General features: G+C 34.4%; 1 protein-coding gene across 1 annotated transcript; it reads left to right on the forward strand.

Annotated features, from left to right (window-relative positions):
- The first annotated feature begins 214 nt into the window (after nt 1-214).
- On the forward strand, nt 215-21,303 carry LOC128211958 (uncharacterized). Its single transcript, XM_052917126.1, has 7 exons — nt 215-337; nt 2,860-3,551; nt 4,940-5,017; nt 5,775-5,921; nt 7,416-7,528; nt 15,211-15,255; nt 16,628-21,303. The coding sequence occupies exons 1-7, from the start codon at nt 295-297 to the stop codon at nt 16,731-16,733; spliced, it is 1,224 nt and encodes a 407-aa protein (XP_052773086.1). The 5' UTR covers nt 215-294; the 3' UTR covers nt 16,734-21,303.
- Nucleotides 21,304-21,796: the final 493 nt, after the last annotated feature.

Genomic DNA, 21,796 nt, shown 5'->3' on the forward strand with positions numbered 1-21,796 from the left:
ATATGACTTTCATCGTAAGGTTTCATCAGCCATCTTTATTTCCAGATGGAACTGGTAAAAAAAATACAAAAAAAGGTTAATTATCATCAGAAAACAGATACATAGTTAGAACAATAAAAAGAATATTACTCCAAAATATGCAAAGAAACGGGAGTGAACCGCTGCGGCGCTCTGTGTATTTTATAACCGTTTCCATAGCGGACGTTTTAGCTTAATTATTGGTACACTTTCGTTTCTATCTTTGTTGATTTCGTTTTTTTATTCCTAAACCGTGTTTCAGATCTTTATTTTACAATGTCATACGAAGGAAAAGGATCAGGCGAAAATTCGACGAAAAGTAAATCATAAGTTACATATTTAGCATTTGCAGTTCCATTGTTTTTGTTGTAAATTGAAGTGACAAAATCTCTGTAAAATATAATTTATGATTATCTACAGTAGGAATAACAGTGTCAGATCATTATTTCAGTTTAAGGACAATTTTGTAGGCAATTTCATAAAATACTCTTAGTGTCATTCTGTCTTCCAATTGTCAACAAATGGGGCGAAACATAAAACTAATGCACCAGTCATTTGTAACCATGCCCCCCCCCCCCCCCCCCCCCAGGTCCGGGGAATACCAGTAAAAGGTATTGGCTAAAATAATTAAAGTATAACTTTTGTGTTTTTATTTAAAAGTGAAGTGTTAAGTATTGTGAAGTAACAGTTGAAGAATATATTTTACATTGATATGGAATTGTCGACTTATGGCGTTTAGGGAACAAAATGAATATCCAAATGTTCCCAAAACTCGCATTTTTGTGGCTAACTGCTGGTAAAATCTTAGCCAAATGCCCCCATACCAGTGGATTTTCTAGGTTAGGCCCATTCTTCGCTATTGTCGGAGCAAAAACAAAACCACCTCATTCACTCTGCACTGTGGGGACATCTAGAAGGTGAAAACACAGCCCATTTCCCCCGCTATCCCTGGTATACAGTACACTCCACGCGGAACTACCACTTTCCGTTTTCCTTGGCGGATTTTGGTCATCGCGGACACGACATCCAATTGATCATAATCCTCTTTCCTCTGCGTTTTTACTCGTTCACCCACTGAGGCTGATCAGTGGACCGTACATTTACAATCGCCGCGTTACTCAGAGGTAAAAACACCGCGCAACTCGGAGGAAAACCGATAAGAATCTCCCACTGTATCTAATTTTGTTTCATTTATTTGATAATTTTTGCTACACCCGTAATTGTTTATAAAAATAATTTATTTCGCGTACCTAATTTTCGGACACCCAAAGGACATCAATCGTAACTTTCACACTTACCAAGTTTCACCGACGAAGATTATTGATTTTCATCTTTTATCCTGACTAGATTACCTAACCGTATAGTACACCACTGTGACAAGTTAATTAGTAAATACCCATCTTAAACGATGTATTGCATGTAGAAAGAGAAAGTGTGAAATATTTATTGGAGGATTAAATAAACAACAATGGCAATCAAGGGATTAAGAAAACAAAGACATGACATTTTTGTAAAACAATCTGCCAATAAACTTTAAAACTTATACCACACTTATAGACTGTATGAAGCAATTATGTACAGTTATACTTATTGGATCATCAATAAAAGTCAACACATTCAATGATATAGGTAACTAATTAATGTGATGAATTTGAAGTTGGAAATGCAATACTCCAGTAACATTCGAAAACACCACTCAGACACATTAATCCTGCATAACAATATACATGCTCTCCATGAGATCCTCGTGGGTAAAACTGTGAGTTATGTGACGTCACACAGAGTGACTGTTTGATCTAAAGCCGATAGAATGTGTTATTCATTTCAATGCATGTATAAAATGGTGTTTAATGGGATTTTAATTATCTTGATGAAGGATTTACACTTATATGCGTTATAAATAAGTTTAGAACAATTGATAAGTACGGATAAATTAATAAGTCAGGTAAAATGCAAATTAGGGAGAAAAGACCGAAAAATATTCACACTTACAAAGTTCTCAACACCTTCATTACTCCAATCTAATTTAAGTTCTCAACACCTTAATATAGTAAGAGAAAGATGACAATAACAAACACAAACGCACGCTATGGTATATCTTTTAATTACATAATGTGAAAAACAACAGTTGTTTGACCATGCTGATGAAAATTTACAATAATTGTTTTTTAAAGAAACTTTCTGTACTTTGAAAAATTAATTATCTAATAATTTAATACTGTTTTAACAGAAGCAATGTACTGTTGTAGCTATGCACAAAACGCGGAGGTCAATAAATCGATACGATCACCGGCGCTACCGGCAATAAAACCCTCCATAGAAAACGACTAACTTGGTGCAACTCGGCGAAATTTAGCGAGGAAAAAGGTTGCGTACTCGGCGGAAATCCGCGATAAATTAAAAACGCCGCCGAGGCGCCGAGGAAAGTGGTAGTTCCGCGTGGAGTGTACTGTACCCCTGGCCCAGGGGGGCGGTGGTTACAATTGACTATTACATAAGGAATGCCTTTATTTGAAGTGGGCAATCAATGTTGAATCTACAGGGGTATTTCTATACTATGAGTTCCAATCAAATTTTAGTGACCTTTAAGTTTGAAAATGCCGATTTATCAGTTTACATTGTACATGAAGCAGTGCTGTTTCCAGAAAAGTGCATTTGTTGTTGTTTTTTATGGGCAACTTTTTGCCCCCTTACAATTTTATTATTTGATCAACATTTCGGACCCCCAATCCATTTCTGTATGGAATTAATCACGTTACTGAACAGTCAACCTATTGTTTGCAAAAAAGTTGTACGGTACTTATTGTTTTCAATGATTTTCTATATTCTCATTCCTTTTAGGACACTCATTTGGATTATTTTTCAACCAACGAATTCCTGAGTCCCCTTTAACATCAAGACTACACAACTTTTATTCAAGTCCTTTTGGGGGAAATCAGCAAAGAGCTTTCAATAATGTGTTTTATGAACCATTTGCCAACCAAGCAGCTCAAAATGAATCTTCGGAAGCTGAATATAGTAAAGAAGATTCTTCAAGCATCGGTTTGATGACCCAACCACTAAGTTCTAGAGAAAAAGTTAATGAAAAGATTTCTGAAACTATGGGAACCTTAGACACTTCAGCTGCACATGCATTTACAAGAAATAGCAATGTACCAATATTTGAGGATGTTATTGTTCCACAAAGAATCACAGTGCCTGAAGTGAAATATGAGCCCAGTACACCTATATTCAAGGCAGATGATTTCAGCAAAGAACTAGGCAGACCTCACAAATCATCTTTCAATTCAGGAAGCTCAGGAGATGAATCAGTTGTTGCACAATCACGATGTTCCATGTGTGATGGCTGTAGCTCAAGTCCTTGCGCATCGCACTATGCATGCACACAGACAAGTTTTGCAGACTCTGAATTCAGCGATTATCATTCTCTAAAATGGGATGACCACAATTTCCAAGGAGATGAAACCGTTGATAGTTTGTTAAATGACTTCATTGAAATTTCTCATGAAAGACCTGGGCAAAAGTTCCTGCAGGTGAGATGTTTTGGTTGTTTTTTTAAGACACTTAAGATGTTTTGTGTCCTGTGATTTAATAATATACTGGGAAATATAATAGTTTCATTCAAAATCTCTTTTAATAATGGCTTTTGTTTCCTCTTTGATTGAAAAGGGAGGCATACTGTAAGAGAGGATTGAATGCGAAAAGGTTCTAAGTGACATTAAATATAGAAGAAGATGGAACTTTTTGTATTGTGACCCCTTATAATTGAATTTAGTAATTGAGTGGTCATTATATCAAAACATTAAAATTACCGTAGTTATTTTTATAACTGTAAAGTTTAACTTTTTCTTGTAAAATGTTTGAGGTATTTTAAAGCTGCACTCTCACAGATTTTCCGTTTTTACAACTTTTTTATTTTTTGTCTTGGAAAGATCAATTTTTTGGATAAATATCTGCAAACCAATGATGAAAGAATGCTGACAAAAGATCAGAATGCAGATTTTCATATTTCCATTCGAAAATTAATGTTTTATGATTTAAACCGTTACTAACAGTTTAAGAAAAATACACAAAACATCAAATTTTGAACTTAAATATAAAAATCTGCGATCTTATTTTTGTCAGCAGTCTTATACATGTATAACTTGTTTCTAAGCATTTTCGCAAAAATTGACTCATTCCAAGACAAAAAAGTTGTCAAAACCTTCAATCTGTGAGAATGCAACTTTAATGCATGTCACTCAAATATATTTTTTAATGATTTGCAAAGGTATATGAGCCGTGTCGCGCATTTTGGGCCTTCGGACATATTTTTGCTATTACAATGTTTTAAGGTATTTGAATGCCATGTAATTTCAGAAAGATATTTTGAAATTTTCATATTGATATCACTTAAATTGCGTAAGTTACGTGTTTACAAGTGAGATCATGTATTGCGCATTTTGAATACTAAATCTGACGTCATTCAAATGACGTCGTAATGAAACTGCATTATTCAAATGACGTGCAAAATTATTGTATCAATATTACAACTAGCGTATAATTTAAATTATTTTCTTATCACAGAATCTTTAAGGAACATAAATTAAGATAAAAATAATGAATCATTTTGTATTTTTAATACATTTGGCCGTTTTAAACACAGACTATCAATCCAGTCAAAATATGTCGGGACGAAATCCATGGTTGCTATGGAAACATGAGTAAACCAATGATCATAAATTATCAGGAAATGATGCACCAATGACAAACCTTAAAAAGAAAGAAGTCAGGAAGAAATTGATTTACATAGAAAAAATCATTATTTTTGTCATTTTATTAATGATTATTTCATTTGTAATAATTATGTCTAAAGGCCAAAAATCGCGCAATGCAGCATATCTACTGTACTGAAGTTTTTTGTGTTTTTATTTTTTTTCAGACTGAGGTGTCAACATCAGGTCAACATCTCATATTCCTACTAATAAGGATCTTACTGGTTAGATATAAGCAAATTGTGGTAAGAAATTCTAATTTTAAAATTATTAATTTTACAGCTAACAATTTGAAACAAGTGTAAAACAACTTTTTACAAAATTATATTTATCACTCTTGTTGGCACAAAGTTATGGGAGAGTGTGGTCTTGTAATGTGAGAGAAACCGGAGTTAACCCAGAGGAAACCCACTTGTCCGGCTTGGTTACGACAAATCTAATTTACATGTACCCAGGCCAGGAAACAAACCTGGGTCACTTAGATGAAAAGCAAGTGTGCTAACTGGACAACCAAACATCATTCTATTCAGGCTGTTCCAAATTGATTCTATGTTTTCAGCTTTGGGCTGCTAGTGAGTATTTCAAAATCTGCTTAAGCGGCAACTGAGGTGCTAAAGAAAAAACGAATCTTATTTACTTTGCAACAATATACAAAATATACAAACACCCATGATAACAGCCCCCAATTCCCTTGAAACATCTGAGGCAATAACAGGATTATGTACATGTATCCTAAATTTTTATTAGTCAATTTAGTCAAAATAAAAAATCATAAATCATGATTGTCTTCACAATATCCTTTAAAATTTTAAAAGGAGAAAATTATACCTAATCGTATTGTATTAGTTTAGGCATGGATTTACAAAAGTTAAAATGAGGACATGTAAGTAGTTGTTCGGTGTATGTTTTTTTAAAGTACCCTGTATTAAAGTAAAATGAAGTTAAAAAAGTATATTTAAAAAACATAGAGTCTGTGAAATAGTATTTACATTTTTTTTCCAGGAGGAAGCCAAAGAACACAAGACTATTGCCAAATCACAGAAGAAAACAATTGTCTGTTTGGTACAAAGTGTGCTGCTTCTTGTTAAGAGAAATCAAGACACCGAGAATAGGCTAGAAAGATTGCGAAGGGAGCTAACTCAGATGAGGGTAAGTTTAAAGACTTTGAAGACTTCAGTCCCTTTCCATATGATGTTATTATGGTAATATTAACTAACTGAAAATTTCTATTTAATCAAACATAGATAGGTTAAATATGTATTCATTATTTGATTGAATACTGTAGGTACTAACTGTGCTAAAATGTACATGCAATAACATGGGAGACTTTTAAGCAGTGCAATGTCCAGTCATTTTCAATGTCTGTCGCCTTGGACACAATTTAAGGGGAAAAAAGTGTTCCACTTTTAGTATAAAGTAGAAGTTATTGCACCACCCGGTTGATCCTTTCACTTGATGTACAACCAGTCATTTCGGTGATTTTAGCCTCCTGATATGCCATTTTTATTCCCTATGGAAAAGCGAAGGGGATATAGTAATGGAAGGAGTGTGTGTATGCGTGCATGTTGGTTTGCGCAATCTTGTCTTATGACCTTGAAAAGGCTTTTTTTAGGTATAGCCCTTTGTTAATTTTAACTTATTTTTTTTTGTCTGGAGCATAATTCAAAAGGCTTTGAAATATCGACTTCTAACTTCATATAAAGATTGATTTCATTGAGCAGAAATGCAGTGCACAGTAACCATAACTTTGGCGACAGTATTTTGCAGTGATTTTTGAATTATTGCCCTTGGTTAGTTTTCATACTTATTTTTTTGTCCAGCCCATAACTTGATAAGTCTGAGGTATTGGCTTCAAACTTCATAGATCGATATAACTCATTGAGTTGAAGTGCAGTGAACAGAAACTATAACTCTGGCTTCAGTATTTTTTTAGTTATTGCCCGATGTTATTTATCATACTTATATTTTTGTCCAGAGCATGACTTAAATTTAGAATTTGAGGTATTTATTTTAAACTGTATATACTGTTCATACAATTGGACTAAAAAAGCTTGTCCTATTGAAAACATACTCCTCCTATTATGGTTACTCAAATTTGATAGGGAGGTTAGTCATGACCAGTGGATGACCCATATTCATTTTAAGGTGAGAAGGTCAATTGTCATAGCCAAAGTGAACTTGGACACAAAAAGCTTGTCCAATTGTTTACTAGAATACACTTTGTCCTACCAGCAATAGTAGGTAGCCCCTATTAGGGTTTTAAGGTCAGTAGGTCAAAGGTCATGGTGACCTTGAACAGTAAAAGCTGTTAAAAAATAAACAGGAATTAATTGATACAATTATAATAAAGAATATGCACCTGGAACAGGAGCAATTATTAAAATGTTAAAATGTGTCCAAGGCATTAAGCAGTGATTTGGATGCTTCTGATACTCATATGACAATTTGGGTCGTGTTTCATTGAGTGATGCTACCATAGAGACTGCTTCCACTTTACGACAGACATATGTCTCATTTATTTACCGTATTCTGATCTACAAATCATAAACGTTTCCTCAAAGTTTGAAGATATGAGAAAACTTTCCTTGTCTGGGTAATTTTGGAACACCCCTCATATATATGATTTTCGTTGAACTTTTACAGATACAGCAGACAATGTTTGAGAAGCAGCAGAGAAAGATGTACCTTTGTCTGTCTCTGGTTCTCGGCTTTCACTTCCTAAGTCTACCTCCAGTGAAATCAAGATTATCTTCACTGTAAGTATGATTTGAAAGTGCATCATGGTCTTAAAGGCAGCCCATTCCATTTAAATAAAACATATCAAAACAGATATGGGATGGAAATGTATAAGGTATAAAAAAAAATCAAAAAACAGATTCGAAATCGGCCAACTTCCAACACTACAATAATATTATTAGAAATTTGGGTTTTAATTCTCTGGCTAAGATCAATGAGATTTATACTAAGGTGCATTTGGAACTTAGGTGCATACAATTTATTTGGCATTTCCATTCTAAAAAAAGAACTGGGCATTCCATGTGCATTTATACTTTTAAGATTTATTTCATTGGTATACGACCATTATGAAAGAATGGGATGTAATCCAACTCTGTGTTATAGTTTCGTCTGTACGGGCAAGCGTGCAGCGTTCAGTATGTTGTCAGATCAATAAACTCTAGAAGCCTTTTTCCCCCATCATCACCCAATTTGGTCAGAATGTGTATGGGCATAATATCTTGGACAAATTCCATAACCCGCTATATCGCTCGGTTCACTCAAGAGTTATCATTCTTTAATTATAGAAAGTACCTAAAACTGGTCTTGTCCGATCAATAACTTTAGAAGCCTGTGTCCAATCACCACAAACTTGGTCAGAATGTGTATGGGCATAATATCTTGATGTCTCTCTATTTTGCCGTTTTTGCTTTCAACTTAGAGCACTGATGATGTTCTCAAATATATGGTAAAGGAAGCATTTCACTTATTTGTATTTAATAAAGTTTTAAGAAGCATTTGTGCTTTGCTGCCTTGAATGAATACTGCAAATTTTATAGCTGAACTCTCACAGATCGATCGTGTTTTTTGTTGTTTTTTTGGAATGAGTCAATGTTTGGGTAAATGTCTGGAAACCTGTGATATAAGATTGCTGACAAACTTTTCATATTTACATTCGAAAATTTACGTTTTATGGCTAAAAGCGTTACTAATGCTAAAGAAAAATGAACTTTTCGGCAGTTTTCCAAACAATTGAGATCATTTCTATTGTGAGTTCTCTAAATTGACTGAATTGTCAAGGCATTTAAGCTAAAATCAGTTGATTCTGAGACAAAAAAAGGTTTAGCTGTCAATCTGTGAGAGTGCAGACTTTAAAACTGCACTTTCACAGATTGAACGTTTTGACAACTTTTTCTTCTTGGAACGAGCCAATTTTTGCGAAAATCCATGGAAACCAGTTATGTATATAAGACTGCTGACAAAAAATTAGGTCGCAGATTTTTATATTAATGTTCAAAATTTGATGTTTTATGCATTTTTAGCTCTACTGGCCAAAGGCCAGAAGAGCTTATGCGATGGTAATGTGTACGTAGTATGTGCATCCGTGCGTTCGTGCGTCTGTATTGCTTGTGAACACAATACAGTCTTCAGTTTTGATTGTATCTCGATGAAACTTGTACAGTATCTAGATATCCATTAGAGCTCGGTTCCTTTCGAAAACCAGCCAGATCCGCCCATGCATGCCTAGATTATGGCCCTTGATAGTATAAAAAAAATGCTATTGTGTATACAATTGGTTGTGAACATGATACAGTCTTCAGTTTTGATTGTATCTCGATGAAACTTGTACAGTATCTAGATATCCATTAGAGCTTGGTTCCTTTCGAAAACCAGCAAGATCCGCCCATGAATGCCTAGATGATGGGCCATGAAAGTTTTAAAGAAATGCTTTCTATTTTTAGCCAGGTCTGCATGAGCAATTCTATTTTTTACCAAGTTTACATGTATATGTAAATTGAAGTCTAGAGTTAAGAGAGACAACTTGCAAGTCTAGGATTTTGAGAGACAATTTGCTTTTTGCTTCTGCAGTTGATTTTGTGAATTACTCTGCCTTGCTCTTGTTGAAAGCCCAAAGGCCATTTTTATGCCCCCCAAGGTGGGCATATTAAAGTCGCACCTTCCGTCCGTCCGTCCAGGCCGGCTCTGTAACTTTCCCTTGTATGGACAGATTTTAAAATAACTTGCCACATGTGTTCCACATACCAAGACTCGTGTCCCTACCTCAAAGGTCAAGGTCACACTTAGTGTTTATTCACAATGGAGTGCTGCATATAACGACATAGAGTATAGGTTGTCGTGTCCGGGCTGTAACTTTCCCTTGTATGGAAAGATTTTAAAATTACTTGCCACATGTGTACCACATACCAAGACGATGTGTCGCGTGCAAGACCCGTGTCCCTACCTCAAAGGTCAAGGTCACACTTAGTGTTTATTCACAATTGAGTGCTGCATATAAGGACATAGAGTATAGGTTGTCATGTCCGGGCCGTAACTTTCCCTTGTATGGAAAGATTTTAAAATAACTTGCCACATGTGTTCCACATACCAAGACGACGTGTCGCATGCAAGACCCGTTTCCCTACCTCAAAGGTCAAGGTCACACTTAGTGTTTATTCACAATGGAGTGCTGCATATAAGGACATAGAGTATAGGTTGTCTTGTCCGGGCTGTAACTTTCTCTTGTATGGACAGATTTTAAAATAACTTGCCACATGTGTTCCACATACCAAGACGACGTGTCACCTGCAAGACCCGTGTCCCTACCTCAAAGGTCAAGGTCACACTTAGTGTTTATTCACAATGGAGTGCTGCATTTAAGGACATAGAGTATAGGTTGTCGTGTCAGGGTTGTAACTTTCCCTTGTATGGACAGATTTTAAAATAACTTGCCAAATGTGTTCCACATACCAAGACGATATGTCGCGTGCAAGACCCGTGTCCCTACCTCAAAGGTCAAGGTCACACAGAGTGTTAATTCACAATGGAGTGCTGCATATAACGACATAGAGTATAGGTTGTCGTGTCCGAGCTGTAACTTTCCCTTGTATGGACAGATTTTAAAATCACTTGCCACATGTGTTCCACATACCAAGAAGACGTGTCGCGTGCAAGACCTGTGTCCCTACCTCAAAGTTCAAGGTCACACTTAGTGTTTATTTACAATGGAGTGCTGCATATAAGGACAGAGAGTATAGGTTGTCGTGTCCGGCCTGTAACTTTCCCTTATATGGACAGATTTTAAAATTACTTGCCACATGTGTTCAACATACCAAGACGACGTGTCGTGTGCAAGACCCGTGTCCCTACCTCAAAGGTCAAGGTCACACTTAGTGTTTATTCACAATGGAGTGCTGCATATAAAGACATAGAATATAGGTTGTCGTGTCAGGGCTGTAACTTTCTCTTGTATGGACAGATTTTAAAATAACTTGCCACATGTGTTCCACATACCATGCCGACGTGTCGCGTGCAAGACCCCTGTCCCTGCCTCAAAGGTCAAAGTCACACATAGTGTTTATTCACAATGGAGTGCTGCATATAAGGACATAGAGTATAGGTTGTTGTGTCCGGGCTGTAACTTTCCCTTGTATGGACAGATTTTAAAATAACTTGCCACATGTGTACCACATACCAAGACGATGTGTCACGTGCAAGACCCCTTTCCCTACCTCAAAGGTCAAGGTCACACTTAGTTTTTATTTACAATGGAGTGCTGCATATAAGGACATAGAGTATAGGTTGTCGTGTCCGAGCTATTACTTTCCCTTGTATGGACAGATTTTAAAATAACTTGCCACATGTGTTCCACATACCAAGACAACGTGTCGCATGCAAGACCCGTGTCCCTACCTCAAAGGTCAAGGTCACACTTAGTGTTTATTCACAATGGAGTGCTGCATATAAGAAAATAGAGTATAGGTTGTCGTGTCCAGGCTGTAACTTTCTCTTGTATGGACAGATTTTAAAATAACTTGCCACATGTGTTCCACATACCAAGATGATGTGTCGTGTGCAAGACCCGTGTCCCTACCTCAAAGGTCAAGGTCACACTTAGTGTTTATTCACAATGGAGTGCTGCATATAAAGACATAGAGTATAGGTTGTCGTGTCCGGGCTGTAACTTTCTCTTGTATGGAAAGATTTTAAAATAACTTGCCACATTTGTTCCACATACCAAGACGATGTGTCGTGTGCAAGACCCGTGTCCCTGCCTCAAAGGTCAAGGTCACACAGTGTTTATTCACAATGGAGTGATGCATATAAGGACATAGAGTATAGGTTGTTGTGTCCGAGCTGTAACTTTCCCTTGTATGGACAGATTTTAAAATAACTTGCCACATGTGTTCCACATACCAAGACGACATGTCGCGTGCAAGACCCGTGTCCCTACCTCAAAGGTCAAGGTCACACTTAGTGGTTATTCACAATGGAGTGCTGCATATAAAGACATAGAGTATAGGTTGTCATGTCCGGGCTGTAACTTTCTCTTGTATGGACAGACTTTAAAATAACTTGCCACATGTGTTCCACATACCAAGACGACATGTCGCGTGCAAGACCCGTGTCCCTGCCTCAAAGGATAAGGTCACACATAGTGTTTATTCACAATGGAGTGCTGCATATAAGGACATAGAGTATATGTTGTCGTGTCCGGGCTGTAACTTTCCCTTGTTTGGACAGATTTTAAAATAACTTGCCACATGTGTTCCACATACCAAGACAACGTGTCGCGTGCAAGACCTGTGTCCCTGCCTCAAAGGTCAAGGTCACACTTAGTGTTTATTCACAATGGAGTGCTGTATATAAGGACATAGAGTATAGGTTGTCGTGTCAGGGCTGTAACTTTCCCTTGTATGGACAGATTTTAAAATCACTTGCTACATGTGTTCCACATATGAAGACGACATGTCGTGTGCAAGACCCATGTCCCTACCTCTAAGCAAGTGTTTATTCACAAGGGAATTCTGAATATAAGGACATAACAGTGTAGGTTATGTTCAGAGGCAATTTAAAATAACTTGCCATATGTATTTGACACGTAAAGGCAAGATCAACTTTTCATGTACTGACCTTGTTCGTAGGTCAATGTCACATTCGGGGGCATTCGTCACATACTGTGACAGCTCTTGTTTAGCTGTAAGTTCTGTAGTTTGCGCATTCATCTTAACAAAATTGGTTGTGAATGTTTAAGTTATGCACCTGGTGTCATTACTGGCCACACCCAGGGTTCAACATAAATCTGGAAAGGTTTGAAAATCTTTTTGTGTGTTCGTGCATCCATCTCAGCACAATTGATTGTGAATGTTTGTTCAAATTGATCAATGTTGTCCTAGGATGCCCTTGACTTTGACCTTTTTACCAACTTTTTTTAACTTTTAAAACTACAGAAATTTTTACTATGAGTACAGTTTTGAAAGCATTTTTTTTTTGTCAGATGACTTTTACTTGGCACATATTAAAAAAGTTCATGCAACTAATCTGCTTACAATACTTTCTGGGCTCAGATGTTGAACGTGCTACGTTTTCAGGTAACCCAAACACAAAACATAAACTATATGTCTGTTGCCTCTTACCTATACATACATGCTCTGGATTGATATGACCACAAAAGCCATGCCAGTAGAGCATAGGCCCTTTTGGGCCTCTTGTTCTTAAACCATTAGTAACGGTTTTAGCCATAAAACATTAATTTTCGAATAGAAATATGAAAATCTATGATCTGATTTTTTGTCAGCAACCATTTATCATTCGTTTGCAGATATTTATGCAAAAAATTGATCTTTCCAAGACAAAAAATAATAAGTTGTAAAAATGGTATATATATATCTGTGAGAGTGCAGCTATAATGAATACAGCAAAGTTTAAGACTTTCGAATCAAATCATGGACATACATTTTACCACAACACTTCCCTTTTTAAATGTCTGAAATTGATTTAATTATTTATGTGTTAATTAATTATGAATCAATTATGTTTAGAATTTTGTCTACCACTAATTATGTAAACATTCACTCTATAAATATGCGTAATCTGTTCAGTTTTAAACACTTCAAACATATGATTTCTTCATCTTCAAAAAAATTATTGTGATTGAACATTGAAAAGTCAAATAAATTCAGCCGTTTTCAATCATACATCTGACACACCTATTTGAGTTTTTATTACATTTTGTTGTGTAGGTTATAATTAAAATCTAATAAATTTTTAATAGCTTAAATGAAGAGAAAATTATTTGTCTGCGTTTTTATGGGGCATTTTTTTCACACATTTATGATCCTACACATTTACGATCCAAAATTGAAGATCATTTTACTGTTTAAAAATTGAAAGTAATTAAGAATCAGAATTTAATCATTTAATCACACAACTAGCAGAAAAGGCATTCACTTTTGAAATGATGTTCATAATTATTCAAATATTCTGCAATTCTTTTACTTGTTTTTTATGCATATTTATTGAGTTCATTTAGAGCAAGTTGATGGTAAATTCGACAATTTAACCCAGTTTTATGACTAGAGGTAACATTTATTCAACTCTTAAAATTTCTAATCAAGTCTACACATGTTACACATCATAATTTATCTGATTTTTATGTTTTATTACACCGATTTGAACTAACATTTAGTTTAAAGACCTTTAATATGGCTTGTTCAGACATAAGTTAAAATAGTTAACTCCTTCGTAAGAGATTTCCTATGAGAATTTTACAACATTACCTTTGCATTGACCATTTTATAAGCATGGCTGTAAGCACTAGCGGATCCAGGGTGGGGGTGCACCAGGCGCATGCTCCCCCCTAAAATCTTTGAAGTTTACTTTTTATTTAATACAGGAGAAAAAGTGATAAAATAAGTCCAAAGTGCATCATTTCAGACTAGAACTTTTAAACATAGTCAAGTCAAAATGTTTACGCCCCTAGGTTATACCCCCTCTAACGTTGAATACTGGACTGGCCCCTCTGTAGATGTTACAAATAATAACCAAATCATTCCTTGTGGGTTTTCAGGCAGCTGTGTAGCCTTGAAATTATCTGTTTAGGTTAGGCTTAGCATTTTTTGAGCATAATAAATTATTAAATTATGTTGATTTGATTGTAAGAGACCCTTATTATAGTAATTTATTCTACATTTGTATACGGCTGTTCATTATAGAATGACATATCTTATAGTTATGCCTCCCTTTGAAGAAGGGGTATATTGCTTTGCACATGTCGGTCGATAGGCCCTCGGTAGACCAAAGCTATTTGTCCGAGTGATAACTCAACAATTCCTTGGCATTATGATGGTCATCAAACTTGACATGAAGGTTGGGCCTGACCAGTAGATGACCCCTATTGATTTTATGAATGTGTATGGTATAATATCTTGGACCAGTTTGATAACCAGCCATTTTGCTCAATTCACTAGAGAGATATTTCCCTTTAATTATAAAAAGGTCTTGTCCGATCAATAGCTTTAGAAGTATTTGTCCAATGATCACCAAGTTTTGTCATAATGTGTATGGGCATAATATCTTGGACAAGTTTGATAACCAGCCTTATCGCTGGAGTCACTCATAGGCTAATGCCTAATTAATATATATATAGCAATAACCTAAAGTCGGTCTTGTCCAATCAACAACTTTAGAAGTTTGTTCAACTATTTTTGTGTCCGCTTTCTAAATTAGGCTTACATGCAACCACTTATATCCAGACGTGGTGCCCTAAAATTTGGACAGGCATATATTGCAACAGTTGGCATTCTTGTTTCTATTAAGAACTATAATTTGCTAATCTTCTTAGTGAACTGGTTTTATTAAATTCTGAATTCATTATTGATTTGATCTTAATTTTGAATGCTTAAGATTTATTACATAACTTAAATGTTTGTTTATTTAATTGTAGATTAAATGTGTTTGGTTTTGTCAAATCTGCAAAGAAAATGAATAGGTAAGTTTTACTATGAATCAACATCAAAGATACATGCATTCTTTATTAAAGTAGCACTGTCTTCAGTAGTTAAAAAAAAGTATGGGATTTATGTATGATTGTACAAGTTTTTGTAATAACATCCCTTTGATATTAGATTGAATATTGCATTTAATTTTTATGTTGCAATAAAACAATGAAAATTTCTAAATGTTAAACGCAAAGCTTTTTATACAATTGCGATGTTGAAGGAAAAAAAAACCTTTTTAATGTATGTCTTTATTGCCATGTTTTGTGTGTGTTGTTAATTTTGCTAAAAAATCAACCCACTGCCATTATCTTGGTTAAGATTTCTTTAAAGGGACTAGACACCAAATGGACATAAAATCGGCAAATACATGTAGTATTTCCTCAAAACAAGCCTAGAATTGTCAATGCAAACTAGTAGCTCAATTTGCATGATTTAAAGAATGAACACAACAATGTAGTTGCTGTCTTATCTGAGTTTCCCCGTTTAAATATTGTGCATAAATATACCGACGCTATTTGTAAACTTACTGGTATTTATGTGTTAGACAACCCCAGTAAATTTCGAATGGGAAAAAAAGGCAAAAACTGCGAAAGATGCATGTGTTGTAAGCAATGTGATATATCAGTAAGTAATATCCATTGCATTGTACACAACTATGTCAATTTTATTTAAGTTTTTGATAATATTCTTACTTCATTGCAATTGTATCATCTGGTGTCAAGTCCCTTTAAGGCCCATATTCACTAACGTTTTATGACAAAGTTTGAGATTCCAGCCCTGTGAAGTGAATCATTAAATGTTATTTGTTTTCTTTAATGTATTTATTTTTTACAAAAATGAGTCAATACTGGTTACAATTGGAATTTGCAACATATATGGCCAGTTTTACAATTATTGCTCATCAAAAAAACAATTTTTAAAACAAAATGAATACTTGTAATTTTGAGTCTTGAGTCTTAAAGCTGCGCTCTCACAGATTGAACGTTTTGACAAGGTTTTTTATTTGGTCTTGGAACAAGCCAATGTTTGCGAAAATGCATGGAAATAAGTGATATCTGACTTTTGACAAAAGGTCAGATCGCAATTTTTTATATTTAGGCTTTAAATTTGATGTTTTATGGCTATAAAGCATCTTATATGACTGCAATGAAGGCTTAACCTTTGGTGCCAAAATCACCTGATTCTGAGACAAATAGAAAAGTCAAAACTGTCAATCTGTGAGAGTGCAGCTTTTAGCTCAGACTGAAAACATTTGTAAATACGAACCTAGTATATTTCTATGGTCTCATGCGTGTCAAAGTTTTGGTGAGCTTAGAAATTTGCCCTAGTCAAGTTTGTTATATATATTTTTATTTGTTACAGTTTTCGTCAATCAGTGGGTCAAAACTGGAGAAACATTCCGTCTCTACTGACTGAATTTTTGCGACTCTTCATATTTCGATCACAGCTGAAAACGCGGACAAGCTAGTTCCACTTTTTTTAAGTCCAACATTCAACAGTATTAATTATCTTCTGTTGACTGCTGTGTTAACATTGCTCTTGCTCGTATGCTTATGAGACTTTGACTTTATTTTGTTTCCAACTCACCTGACGGACTCATATAAATTCCAGCGACCCAGAAAGTTTTTAAACCTCTCTGATGTGTATTTTTAGCTAGACTATTCGAAGAATAAGAAAGGTATACTTCTGGCCCTGGCGTTGGCTCTCGGTTTAAGTTTTAGGGCAAGCTGGCATTTTCCCTTATAACTCCAATTAAGGTAAGACAGAGTGGCGTATAGTCAAGAACCCTGGCCTACAACAGCCCTTGTTTATTTAATTATGGCAATAATGGTAAGAAAGTTAAAACAACAACAAAACACCAACCTACCCACCCTTAAAGCTACACGTTCACAGATTTACCATTTTTACAACTTTTTTTATTTTTGTCTTTGAAAGGGCAAATTTTTGCGTAAATATCTGCAATCCAATAATATAAGACTGCTGACAAAAGATCAGATCGCAGATTTTCATATTTCCATTCGAAAATTAATGTTTTATGGCTAACGGTTTAAGAAAAATGCATAAAACGTCAATTTTTTTACTTAAATATAAAAATCTGTGATCTAATTTTTGTCAGCAGTCTTATATAACTGGTTTCCATGGATTGTCGCAAAAATTGGCTCGTTTCAAGACAAAAAATAAAAAAGTTGTCAAAACGTTTAATCTGTGAGAGTGCAGCTTTAAGGGTATTGGTTAGGTTATAGGCCAAACAATCTCTTATTAACTGTGGATCAATTGGATTGATGCTGTTCCAGTTTATACTTAAAACACATGGTATACATTTGTTCAGAAGACCACGAATCTATTGGCTGTTCGATAAAGATTGATTGTGGTCGTAAATTGAAATGATCTTATTCTCATAGTACATTTTTGAGTGAATTGAATTGCCCGTAATAAAAATGAACACAAAGTAAATAAAAAAAATTATCAAATCTCTCACCAATTTTGATTTTAATGCAGATCATTTAAGATTTGAAGGACTACAATCCTGATTGATAAAGGCTCCTAGATTGTAAATCTTAAGACCCTTGTATGGTGACAACTAAAAAGGAATATTTAGACCATGCATCACTTGCATTTACGATTCAGACAGGTTATTGACTGTTATGGTTATACTTCTTATTAGTATCACACCACATTGATTGTTTTAAGTGTTATTATGTCTACTTGACATTGATGTCATTTTGGACTACTTTGAGTTTAGGATGAACATTTTACAGAAAAATATCTTGTAGAAATTGTAACCACATCCCCCCCCCCCCCATCATCTTCTTTTCTCTAGTTTTTTGTCAGATTTTTTTATTCCAGTTCAGGTACTGATTATACACTTATATTTATACCTGGTATCACATAGTTTACAGAGTCTATAGTCATCCTAGCTCTTTTTTTCCAGTTCGGTTTTTTATTACATTATACATAAAAAAAATTGTCCTGGCCCAAATTTCTCGAAACTTCTTAATCCTCTTATTATAACAAGATTATCAATTGATTTCTATGGCAAACCCAATAACTGCCTGGTCACGACATTTGTTTATTTGGAATTAAGGCTGATTTTAGATTTAATTTTCTTTCTGAAATATCTATACACTGTGAACTGAACAATATAATATGTCTAGGGATCAAAAGCATTACAAAATGGCCACAATTTGGTGGACCCACTATATTTATTTTGAGAATGCATTATTGTTCCATTGTTTTAAATGTTTGTTATAAACAAACACTATGTAAATTGCTAAGAAATTATCACATTATCCCATGTTCTTCTTGTATAACAATATTCTACTGTAAAAAAAATAGGTGTTGAAGGAAAACATACTGTGAAAGACGCCAGACCTTTTGCTAAGATGTCAATGACGTAAGCTTCTTGCGAAACTTAAATAATATGCAAGCAACAGTCATATATAAGCACGTAGGAACTGAGTCAGTTTTTATATCGTAGATGATGTGGGACATACCATTTCAATTAAACAGTTAAAGTTGCACTCTTAATAAATAAGATGTACCACAATTAATTCAATTGTTATAATTTACCGAAAAGGTTGAAAAAATATTGAAAACAATGGTTCTTTATAATGAAGGATACCCTGTTAAATTTGAAGGAAAGGTGCAGATAACACAGTATTTCTACCTTATGAGATGATAGTTCAGGCGGGTCGCTGCCTATATGGGAGCACGTGGCTGAATCCACATGATTATGACAAAAAAATGAAATAAATCAGCCAAAGTTGCAGTATGTGTACTTGATTACATGATCCTAAAACTGTCCAATTTCCAGTACTAAATAAAGCACCTCATAAAGCCCAGATTGCACCATAGTTTTCAAAATTTTCTGAAAGGGCATGCCCACTAACACCCCCAGCACAATTATGAATCCACATGAATAGACGGCTAGCTATGCCCCTGTAGTTGATCACTTTAAATTTTTTAGGACTCACCAGTCATTTAATATATGTGTTTCCAGCTGTTAAATACACTGTTACCCTCTTGTTATCAGTTATTAATATTTTCCATAAATACATTACTTAGTTAGTAGTTAAAGTTTTATCGCTCAAAATTCATGTTTGTTATACATGTGTATGTAATGATTTTAAATATGAGTGTCATAAATGCATTATTATTATGAAGAAGACAACATTTAGTATAATACCATTATTGTTATGAAAATAGTATCTCTGTAATTATTTGAATGCTGATCGACTGTGGGGCAGTATGTCATAAAACATCTTAATTTATTTCTTAAAACAAGTCCAAATTATTTTCATAGTCAAATTAAAACAAAGGAATATGTGTTTTTTACATTAAACTATGTATTTTCAATAAAATAAATGAAAATAAAGAATTTCAGATATTATGACGCAATTGTATCATATGATATGCAAATTACTTAACTTAAGAAAATGACATAAGATAGGCAATGACTTAAGATGATATATGAATATCAGCTGGCTGCTGTACTTCACTCTTTATTCACTGAGGTCAGTGTGTATGTATTACCACGTGAAATTTTTTGTCATAAATGCTTCGTCAGAAGGCAATATTTTGCTTTAAATAAGACGTTGAACAAAGAAAACTTGAGTATTTATTCATCATATGAAATTAAACATGGCGAAGTCTATGCCGCTTACTATGATGAAAGCTCGATTAGGTCTTCAATTGCCTGAGATAATTTAGAGTTTAGTTTCTTAAAACAATTTCACAAAACTGCAGCCTCATGGAGTACTGTCAAAAGTTATTTTGGAAACAGGTTTATCGAAGTGTTTGAATAAATTAATCACATATTCAAACTCTGGAAATAAAATTAAGCGGGGTCTTTCAGCGGCATAGACTGTCCTTTGTGTCATTTAAAATGGTGAATAAAAAGAAAAATTATATTTGTTTTAAGTTATTAGTCGAAGCAAAATGTTGCCTTTCAACGTAGCAGCATTTATGATGTAATTTATCATGTGCAGACTTTTTTTATTTGTCACCTAACATTTTTTTTTCTGTAACACAAATAATGAAATTATAAATTACAATTTTGGGAAGCATTCTTGTGTATGTATGAGTAATAATTTCACAACATATTGCTGGCATTTAATGATGTTGTTAAAATCATAGGAGAGTAAGTTACTTTGACATTTATGATTAACCACCCACACCAAAGACCGCTTATAATAGAGAGCAACATAAAAAAAAAAAATTTATTTACATATAAATCATGGAAGCTTTTTTGCAAATTAATCATATGAAAAGCATGCTTTAGATGGGAGTTGAACGTCTCATGAAATAAAGTTTTTGTTATTAATCAGAGGTTTTAATTCATTATCTTATTGAAATATCTTATCTTTTTGATATTTTAATGGATTCGCTTTGAATAGGTGAATATATTAACATTTATCCACAGATAATGTTGGAAGGTTTTTGAAATGACATTTACTGATACTTTTATTATAAGGGATTTTTGTTATTCTATTTTCAATTCAAAGGGAGGTAATTTAACTATTAATTTATTTGACTTAAATTTGATGTTGTTTTTTGTTCTTCTCAGCATCTGGTAATTTGGTAAACGTAGTTTGCCTGTTTCCAAAATTCAAGATATAACCAGGCAAACTAGCTTCCTTTATGAAGCTAGTATCATAAAAATATTTACCAATTTGCGAATCTGCAGTTTATTATAAGTTCAGTCCAGGTTTCCTGGGCCCTTAATTTCTGGAAAAATCTTAAGGCTAATATTCTGATAGCTTAAGGCTGAGTATCTGATAACACAAATTATACTATACAAGTGTGTGCTAAGCTTAATCCTGTTAAGAGAATTAAGATTTTTCAAGAAATTGGGTTTAAATAAAATATCAGTGCAATTTTCTTGATTTTTGATTTTGTTTTTCCTTCCTAGGAGATACTGTAGGATCAATTTCATATACTAGCCTTTTGTCTGTGATACTAATTTTTTTGTTGTGTGTTTCTGCAATATTTGTCATGACACCTGATTTTGAACTTGTTATTAAATCTTGTACACAGTAGTATGCATTGTTGATTTAAATATTCCTTTATCAATTTTGGGTGTGAGTATATTAATTTTCACAATTGGGCAAGGCCCATTCCTCGAATGTTTCAATAAGTTAGTCATATAAAGCTTTTTTGAGCTTAGTGCACAGACAGAATATATCCCTGGTTAGAGCTATCCTGGTTCTGTAGCATGCACCAGTGTATAGTACTGTCTCACGGGACCCCCCATTTAACATCCCTTCTTGAAGACGATTTGTATTTTTTTTTAGTGGTGCAATGGGAAATCAAACCAAGTACCCTTTGAATAACAAGCATGTATTTTACCACAACACCACTGATCCACTGCCGTTTATAAACCAGGTTTTCACAAAGTGAATATTTTGGATATTTTTCCTGGGACTGCGGTGACCCCTAGGATCAAGGTCAATGACACTGTTATTAAAAATAGAAATGTTGAAATGATTAGTACTGAAAAACTTTAGTAAGTGTTGACATATTTTGACTTAA

This window comes from Mya arenaria, chromosome 12, assembly GCF_026914265.1.
Source record: "Mya arenaria isolate MELC-2E11 chromosome 12, ASM2691426v1".
NCBI lineage: Eukaryota > Metazoa > Mollusca > Bivalvia > Myida > Myidae > Mya > Mya arenaria.

What these genes read in the sequence shown, in the direction of transcription:
- LOC128211958 (XM_052917126.1), top strand. Translation starts at nt 295, where the DNA reads ATGTCATACGAAGGAAAAGGATCAGGCGAAAATTCGACGAAAA. An exon ending in CTGGGCAAAAGTTCCTGCAG is followed by an intron (nt 3,552 to 4,939) that starts GTGAGATGTTTT and finishes ATTTTTTTTCAG; the next exon opens with ACTGAGGTGTCAACATCAGG. An exon ending in AAATCAAGATTATCTTCACT is followed by an intron (nt 7,529 to 15,210) that starts GTAAGTATGATT and finishes ATTTAATTGTAG; the next exon opens with ATTAAATGTGTTTGGTTTTG.